The 10,150-nt window shown below is 33.4% G+C and overlaps 1 protein-coding gene across 1 annotated transcript in view; it reads right to left on the reverse strand.

The window, feature by feature from the left end:
* LOC119642194 overlaps positions 1 to 8,750 on the reverse strand; it is a 12,732-nt gene extending 3,982 nt beyond the window's left edge. Inside the window, exon 1 of the mRNA XM_038041218.1 lies at positions 8,481 to 8,750. Coding sequence (XP_037897146.1) covers positions 8,481 to 8,487 — 7 coding nt within the window. The 5' untranslated portion in view covers positions 8,488 to 8,750. The remainder of the gene's footprint in view (positions 1 to 8,480) is intronic.
* Between the last annotated feature and the right edge of the window lie 1,400 nt (positions 8,751 to 10,150).

The raw sequence follows: 10,150 nt of genomic DNA on the forward strand, positions 1-10,150 counted from the left end.
TGGTCGTACGCTATACTTTTCAATCAATGAGAAATGTTTTTTGGTCGTACGCTATACTTTTCAATCAATGAGAAATGTTTCTATAGATGGCGTTGCCATACAAATTTGGTTCTAGTTTTAGTAGAGAACCTTGAAGTTTGAACAGAAAATTACCAACTTATGAATAATTTTTTTCGTCTTCTTCTTCGTTTCCTGAGAAAAGCTTTACACGTTGACGTAGTCTTACCATATTTTGAAGCTATCTCTATTCTCTCTTGTTCAGAATCTTTTTTTAGTGGCCTTTTAAATGTTTCTACAGTTTAAGTAACTCTTTAAATGTTACCGTAAGCTAATCAGTTCTATTTTTCATGTTTAATAATAAGATTAATTAGTTATAATCTTATAACATTTTGACATATCGCATATTTTGCGAAACCTTCGAGTTCCACCTTATGAAGCAGCACGATAGCACCAACAACTCCGAATAAGAAATCAGGATGGAAGCACCTGGCAGCGGAGATAAGCTCCAAAATGAATCATTCAGTTACTGAGAAGACAGTGAAAGAAAAGCTTCACACTATTGAGAGAAATTTCAAGAATCATGATGGGCCAATGATAACCAGGCGCACATTTTTGCGGATGTACCGGTGGTTGACCGAAGAAATGGGTTTAATGCGTACGCCGCGAAAAATCAAGAAGCAGATGATTGAAGATGGGAAGATGGTAGGTTGTTTCAGACGCTTGAGATGACGTCGAAACGGATTTGCCCGTTTTTTTTAGGATTTGACGAAGAATTAGGTAGAATAGAGATAGAAGAAGCAGTCCATATAGAAAAAGGTAGAAGGGAATTAGCATAAGTAGAAAATTTAGAAGGCCACGTGCAAGTAGTCAGCCCCGGTGGCTTGAAAGTATTGAACACCTCCAACTCACAGGAGAATGCAGCATTGCAGCAGCAAATTGACCGCCTTAGAGAAGAAATGAAGGCTCGCTTAAAAAACCCACAACCGACATCGAGCAGCTCAACAACTTCAAATTTCAACTTATCTGGTGCCAGCCAGAGTATTCTGTAAGTCTATGCAACAACACATGCCCGAAACCATTATCGACAAATGAATACAAGCAACTATAATATCGTGGTACGATTTCTTTCAGGCAGCGGGTTCCTACGACGACAGACGCACTTGCTCCGTTGCACATATAAGAATGTAGGAGATTTATGGGAGAAACTACATAAATATCATATATGTGGTAAAGCTTTTGCTGCCCGAATGGTAATGGAAACTCACGTGTTGATACACATTCCGGAAGAAGAAGGAAAATTTCGATGTGGGAAAAAGTAAAATTACAACAAAAACCATGATTTAAAAAAAAACGTCTTCTTATGTTTTTTCCAGTTATAGTAGTCAACTATTGCTTACTAATCATTTGCAAGATTACGTCTGCACAAATATGCAAAAGTCTGCGAGATTTTTGGTGAAAGGATACGATCAAGTAAAGAGAACAAGTAAAAACATTATAGTGGGCGATGAATGGCCATTAAATGCTCTACACCACCCCACAATTAATTAGGTGTTATATGAAGAACTGTGCATAGAAGTGGTTTGATCCGAATAATTTGCAATAGACAAGTTTAGACCGATGGCGAAACTGTGTATTTCAAATCCTTTGGGGTATTGTATACATCCACCTATACATATTTTTACTATAAGCGGTGTATGGTATAAAAATAAAAATTTTGATTCCTGTTTTTTCGAATTGCCACGGTTACACAAATGAAGATAGGAAATTGAAATTTCGCATAGATATTCCGCGATTCGTTAAGAGCCCATGGTCAAAAAGTAGTTGTGACCTGTTCGCATACGTATCCAAAAAGATTAGAAATTTTTTTATGTGTTCGTTCATAACTTTCGGTACCCTGAAGACATTTCCACCACCGGTGGCGTTTATCAAAACCACCATCATCTTCGGTCCAGAAACTGCCCCGATCGGTTAAGAAACACGTCCATAATAAATGATGTGAGTAATAAAACATATTCGTATAACTCATCTGAATTATTAGGGGACCGAGAAGTAATCAAAATTAGATGGTGATATTCTGAAGGCGATGATGGATCCTCGTCAAACAATTGAGAAATTATCACTGACACATATGGTCTACAATTCCAAATCATTTTCGCTGCTTAGAAAAATTGTACAATCACGAAATTTGGGTTCTTCACGAGTTAACAGATATGGTGTTCCATCGACGGCGTATCATCTGCGCGTCTCTTTTGTCCCGGTATGAAGTCGATCCTTTTTTGCGAGAAATTGTAACTGGAGATGCGAAGTGAGCGTCATATATTAGTCCCGTAGGAAAGAGACAATGACTTTCTTCCTGTCCCGACACCTTGACTATCACTAACAATAAAAAAGGTTGTTGTTGTGCGGTGGAATTATTTGAAATCGTGCACTACGATTATTTTGAAACTGGTCAGATCGTTATAGTGACAATGTATTGTGAACAATTCAAGTGACCGATACAAGACCTCATATAAAAACCACCAGTTTTGGTTAACAACAAAGCAAGGATCCATCAATACGATAACGCGAGACCTCACGCAGGAAAAATTAATACAGGAAAAATTGGCGTAGCTTGGATTGGACTTTTACCTCGCCCACCCTATTCATCGAATCTCAGGCCGTCAGATTGTCACGTTTTCAGATCGTTAAAGCATACATTAAGAGGTATAATATTTAACAAAGATGGAGAAGTGAAGCGCTTAGAAGTTTTACAAATCGAAGATTTAAAAAAAAAGAATCGAACAACTGCCTCTACGCTGGCATGGTAAAAAACGTTGGAAATTATTTTGCTGACTAGCTTTTTAAGATTTGTTCAGTAAATAAATGTTCTTCACCATCAAAAAAAATTTCTAGCAGTTTTCGTTTCCCCTAGGATATATGATTTTTCTCACAGCATGATCTGTTCTTTCTGCCAAAGCTTTCATAATGTCCATAAGAAAGTTTCACAGATACCACAGAGTACATATCAGGATCAGGATCAGGATCAAGTTCTGTATCGATCTAGGCAAGTGGACTTGCACGCCTATCCCTTTCTGTGATTTTTATTATAAATATTCGCTTGTCGCAAAAATTGCAGAATCGGTTTCAACTTTAAAAGTAGGGTAGATTCGTTAAACAACTTGCCTATAGTACACCATATTCTTAAAACACCACCCCTATTCTGCGAATTTGGCACATTGTTCTAAAATAATAGTGTCAGTTCGTGGAGTGCCTTCTCTTAATATAATTATTTACAAATTCAGTTACTTGAGACATGAAAAAATATTAATAATATCTTAACTTTATAGGTTGTATGATGTATAAATAGTGCAAACAAACACACACAAAAAGTTTGCTTTATGGCTGGCATGTTGGCTGGCTAATACATTCAAAGACAGCAATGATGATAACAATGACGTTGCTGATGTAAGATGTAAATTGAAAAGTTGATGACATAATATGAAAGTTACCATGATTTCAATGAAATATAACACATCTTACATTCACATTTTTCTATACATACACATGCGTACATGTATGATCCTAAGGAGGAATATGGTAGCCAGTTTCGTGTCATTTTCTTAAGTGTCAATTTCAACTGTTACCAGTAATTGACATGTTAAGTACCAAAGAGGGAAGCATTCTACAGAGCCTAGAGAATTCGAATGGTTTGTCATTAGAAATTCAAAAAGAGTGACAATGTTTGAACAGCTGAACAGCCACGAAAGGATAATTGTGTGTAGAAGCATTCACAATTTTTGTGCAAAAAAGAGAAAAAAAACTAAAGAGCCCTGAACATAATATAAAAATATAGATAATTCACGCAAGATATGCCTTCGAGTAAATCTTGCGAATGCTCACCATTTCATAGAAATGCAAAAGTTATGTTATTGTAGATTTGGGTAAATAAAGAGTTGATCTGGATCAAGTTTTTTCAATGTAGACACTTATATATATGTGCAATAAATTCAAGTGCAAGGATTTAATGTAAACAGGTAGAAATGTTATAAATGGCCATGTGGTCAAACCTTTTATACACATTACTTTCATCTTATAAAAGGCAAGTAAGAACATTATATTCTGTCAACGTCGACTATTACTTAACCTGCACCATTTCGTCCAGCACAGTTATTCGCTCGTTTTGGTAATAATACAACGAAAACTACACATTATTTTCATGCAAAGCCATAATTTTCAAGAAAGCCCGCTTACCGGAAGCTTAGATATAGTTTGCGTTTTGTGATAGCGCCTATATAGGTCAAGGTTAAAAAAAAATAGAGTTATGTGATTTAAATTCTCTACAGTTAATTTTTTCGCTCAAACGCTGCTATGAACTAGCTTTCATCTTAAAACAAAAGCCTTTTCCGAAGGGCTTACCATTCATGAGATATCTTAAATAGAGTGAGGCCATAGATCCATGTGGTTCAAGTTAGGTCCACTTAATTCTTTTATCTACTTAGTCTCATGAACAAATTTTTATCACAGAAAAATTTACAATTAGGCCTTATTGGCACATAAGGGTTTAGATTTCTTAAGAGTTCTCAGGTGCGGTAGTATCCAAAAAATAGACCTACATGGTCCAAATTCAGTAAGGTAGATTTCTTTGTGATTTTACTGTTATTTTTGTTGTTTGATTTATAGCAATCTGATCCCGAAACCCACCAAACGTGTTCAGTTTGGTGGCACTGCTCCACCAAATCCCAATTGTACGTTTTGGTTTCAACGGCTTCAATGTGGCGACATGAAAAGGCGGAAATTGCAATTTTTTGGTCACCTGTTGCAAGAGTTGTCAAGGATATACTGTTACAGCCAATGTACCCGTAGTCACAGTACTTTGTAGTTACCACATGTTCAGATCAATGCAGCATTGTGGAAGCCCCGCGCAGTCTTAAAAAGACCAAATTCCCTACGGCTAATTTACTAAGGACCAATTTTGACCACAAAATTATAAAATTACACCATTTAAGCGTATAAGGCTGGTTTTTATTATGAGGCTTGGAGTCCCAATAATAGATCTGCCGTAAGCTTAACTTTCATTTTATTATCATGAACGAATTTTCACCAAGAAGTGTAGAAACTTAACTATTATTTGTTTAAGTAGTATTTATTTATTTTTGTATAAAGATTTAGTTTCCGTATGAACATTTAGGTGTTAAGGGATTTAAAAAATTGCCCCACTCCAACAAATGTTTTCACACCAATTTACAATGACAGAACACTATTATTAAGCGATTTTTGTCGAGTAATTCTGGAAGTTATATAATTTTTTACGTTTAGCTCAAGAAGTCATTATACTTCTGCGTTTCTTTCTTAAGCTAAGCAATATGACTTTAAGGATTTCATCAAGAGATGAACTTGCGACGAATAAGTAAAACGAATTAATTCGGTTGCGCTTCAAGGAAGGCTATGGAAACGTAAATTAGGTAACTATTCTTCTATCCCACCGATCAATACTATTTCTTAGTTAACTCTTTCAAAACAAGCACAGATCAATCACTACACATTTTGCAAGAAAAAAAACCATTCATTCGATGAAAATGAAAATAAGGTTCAGTTGGTTCAGTCGGTTTGCAGTTCTTCGTTTTAAAGCAAATATTCTTCCATAAATGCACCTCACCTTCTTATCATTTCATTTCACAGAATGGTGATTTATGTTATTTGAAAAGAGATATATACAGAATTTAATCTTTACAACACTGTCTACTTACCCTGATTGGGTTGACACATATGGTTTGCTTCAAATTTGTTTTGAAATAAAATGTAAAATTTTTTAAATGTTTTTGTTGTAATGCTGTACATGTCAAATTTTCTTCGTTTTCTTTTTTGTCTTGCACAATCTCTTTTACTCGACAATTTGAAAAGTATTCTATCAATATTGAATAAGAACTTAATGACAAAACAAATGCGAACAGTCTTGCGTGAACGCATGGAGAAAAAAGAAGAACGAATTAAACTGGGAATTTATAAACTATGGCACGAATTTAATGTAAGTCTTGCTCAAATGCAATGGAAGTCACTTATGAATAGCATGATGAAAATGATTATCATAAAATTTTGGCATAAAATTTTCCAATATTTTATTTATATAAAAGCTTGTTATATGGTGGCTAATTTGAAGTTATAAACAAAAAGTTTGCATTGATTTGAGCCGGTATTGTGTGCATAAACGATTAAACAAAGTTATATTTGCTTGAGAACGAAACTTAGACGCCCTCCACTTAATTAAAACGAATACAAGAATTTTTTTTAGTTTCTCTTGATAAGTGATTTGCGAATTCTTACAATGTCCTGATTAACCGTTTATTAATTTTGTTATAATATTTCGTTAATAACTTATTGCCTGTTGACAACAGTGAAACGCGTCACATAATAAGCTCCCATTGGAGTTTTACCAACAGTTTTAGGTTAAGTATTCCGTCGATACAATACATAAGCCAAATAAAATAAATTTGTAGCTTATGTGTTCTCAATACAATACATGTTTATCTATTTTAGCAAATCTAATTACTCTCTCAACTGTTTATCAGTGATGGCTCTCTTTGTTTCATCAGAAGGAACTTTTCAAGGTCTTTATATTTGTGTGGTAACAATTGCATTACGATGAGAAATAATTCTACTTATTTTATCGAATATATATTATTTTTTTGTCTCCTTTTCTCGTGGAAAATCTCTTCTTTCAATCCATTTCAAATTCATTTACTAAATACTCCAAATTTTTATAACTCCAAGGATTGTTACCATACCTTGAACTCTCAAAAAGCAATCCAAAGATCCAAATTTTTTTTTAAATGTTTTATTAGAAATTTATTTTGCTATACTTCTGGTCTATGAATAGAAAGAAGCTTCTTTTACTGTTCCTGTAGCAGAAGGATTCCAGTTAATGCACGTATTAATTGGAGTAAAACATGCACTAATTTGTCTATTACGGAATATAAACAATTATTTTTCAAAAAACCATCAATTTTGGATTTGAAGTTGCAGCCTGGTAGTGACGCTTCGCTTACATTTTGATACTCTTTTTTTCGCTTTTATCAGAAATTTGATTTTTTGTCTTAAATAATATTTTGATCCAATTCTAGTCTTTATGTCCTCTTATGAACACATTTAAATGCTAGAGTATTCGTCGACGCATTGCTTGCAGATGACCGCGAATAAAATATTTAGTGCTAAGTACGTCTAGTGCAAAGGAAGAAATGTTAAGCAGTTCCTGATGAAAACATTTCACTGTGGTCTATATCCACCAATTAATACTTCAACTTTTATCTGATCAAAACAATATCAATACGGCTCCCTTTCTCTTTTTCCTATCTTGATTTTCCAATTAGTTAGCAATATGTTTCCCGGCTTGGTATACCTGCTTTTCAAAGCATTGGTCTGTAATGAATAAACGCCATTGACAATGCTTGGCAATTAAAATTCAATTCACGTTAACTACGCAAACAATAGGCATAAGAGTTTTATATTTTGCGTTTATATCGCAAGACTAATCTAACTGGTCTACTAACTTTAACCTAGGAAGACACAAGAAAAATACCATAATTTTGAATACACTTTGCATCAATTCTCGGAGAGATTCGAAGTTGATGAGCAATTCCAAACCAGAATTGAGTCAGGGATCTTAAGTTTGGGCAATTCACCAAAAATAATCTACATCACCCCACAGTTGTTTATGAAACCACTTTTCAAAACCATGCGTTATATGGGGAGTGGAACCGTTTTTTATAACCTAACAAAGTGATTCTGAATTGATCGGTATAACAACGTGGGAGCTATCTCAAACCCTTCTTCACAAGTTTAATATATCCTTGTATCACAAGTGGTGTGCGATATAAGTATTCTCATATATATTCGAAAGGAAACACCCTTCATAAAAGTGGTTAAATATCATCCGGTGTTAAAAGTGAGCTTAAAAAGCATAAACTTGGAATATCCTAATAAGAAGACTTTTCAAACGCAATATTTCCACCACTGTAACAGATTTACGGTACTAATTTGACCATTTTAGCAGCATTCGAAGCGTTGCCATTTATTGAAAGCATGGTACACGTTACATGTGCACAAAGAAGCTGTACGAAGTGAATGATGAATGAAAGCGATGCGAAACTTGTCAAAAACGTTAATAGATTGGTTAAATAATTTTCTATCTGTTATTTAATTCACACTTGCATATTAGAATGTAGGATTTTTAAGAAAGATAAGGTGTTTAAGGTTCGTCTTAGTAGCGGATATTTAATTGGTAATAATAAGCGTTTAGTCAACGAATATTATGGTGGCCACGGCAAGTTCCTCTTACATGCAATGCTTTCTCACTTATATTCATCCACATATACGCATATTATATTTCAACTTTGTAAAGAAGCAACTAATTGCACATAAACATTAAATCAATATTTCTTTTTCGTTTTGCTTGCTTGTAAATAAATTAAATAATTTAATATATGAAAAGTTAGAGTTTATCTTACCACCCATTAGTTATGATTTCGCTGATTCCTATGGAAAAAAGGAGTTTTTTCTTCAACTTATGAGTATATGTGCTTAATATGCTATAAATAAGTAATACGGCGTACACTTTTCGTTTTTTCTTTTCTTTTTTTTTTAATTAACATTGCGTTATAATAAAATAAGATAAATTATTTTTAAAATTATGGCTCGATTACATTCTTTAGCTTTTCACTAACAGCTGATTATGTGAGCAAATAAAAGTGAAAAAATTGATTTCGTTTTTTCTCTCATTCTCTTACTGAAACAATTTAATGTTAATAACAGCACTAGTGTCATATGAGAGTAATTTAAATGAGCAGCTCGATTTACTCAGCAGAAGAAAAATTTTCTTTCTTTCTTGTAACAGATTAAAAATAATAACGGTAACGTAAACAGGGTAAAGTGAATGTTATTAAATTATATTTAGGAATTTTTTCTAATCATTATTTGAAAAGTAGTATAAAATTACCTATTTTTAAACTTTTTATTTAAAAAACGCATATATAGGCATACAACATGAAAAAATTGCACTTATTATTCTACCCTAAAAACCACCTAACTTTTTGTTTTGTTTCGTAGATTATTTTTCATTTTCAAACATAAAATCCGGCCAAAAACCGTTACAAGCACTCATAAAACTGTATAACGAGCTATTAACAAACAATCTCATTGATTCTCATGCTATCTGAAGTTGTCTAAATATTAAGCCTATACATAAAAAAATTCATATATTTATTCTGTGTTTTTTTATATTGGAACTAATAACTAGAATTGTTTCCATTTTTGATTTCAATACTTTTTAGACAAACTCATATATATAGATGTTCAGATATCTAAGCTCTTACAATTGAAAATGATGAATGAATAGATGGCTTGTCTTTACAACCATAAAACAGTACCTAATGGAAACGGAAGAGAGTGTGTATATAATAGAAATCACATTGAAAAGCCACCTGGAGCTATCAAAAGAATAGATTGAGGTTTTTGTTTGCAGCTTATTTATTTATTTTCTTTTTTTTGAACTAAACTACATTTTTCCAGCGGCTGGTTAGCACGAACTACTTATTTGTGATTAACGTTCATGTGCAACATGCAGCATAATGTAAGACATGAGTCATAAATTGAATATAAGTTAAATTGGTTTCCTACTTTTCAGCATGTACTCCCCATGCAATATACGTACGTACATAGAGGTTTGGTTTTTCTAAGATAAGAGATAAATTCACCGACTTAGGGTTAGGTCGAATTTTTTGATACTCGTTGCTTGATTGATTTTAATTCTTCTTAATAAATGAATATTACAAAAATTTGTTTTACGAATCCAGCGGGAATACCGCAAGCTTTATAAACGTTTGGAGTATTTCCCAATTTCAGCAAAGTTGAACATTACGCGATTTACTTGATTTCTGGGTTCGGAGAGATAATTGCAAGAAAGAAAAGAAGATTTTTGAGATCAAGTTTATTTCTAGGCAACAATTTTCGAGGGTGTAACTACGTCCATGCGCTATCTACGTCCATGCAGGAATGATGTGTTGTACCTAAAATCTTCATCGCAGAAAAGAAAAATAAAAAAGGACTTGTGTTTGGAATTGTGTTAAATTCAGATTAGTTAACTACTTAAGAAAATTTTTATTTTCAAGTTTTCATTACT

The sequence above is a fragment of the Glossina fuscipes genome, unplaced genomic scaffold, assembly GCF_014805625.2.
Source record: "Glossina fuscipes isolate IAEA_lab_2018 unplaced genomic scaffold, Yale_Gfus_2 221, whole genome shotgun sequence".
In the NCBI taxonomy this organism is placed as follows: domain Eukaryota; kingdom Metazoa; phylum Arthropoda; class Insecta; order Diptera; family Glossinidae; genus Glossina; species Glossina fuscipes.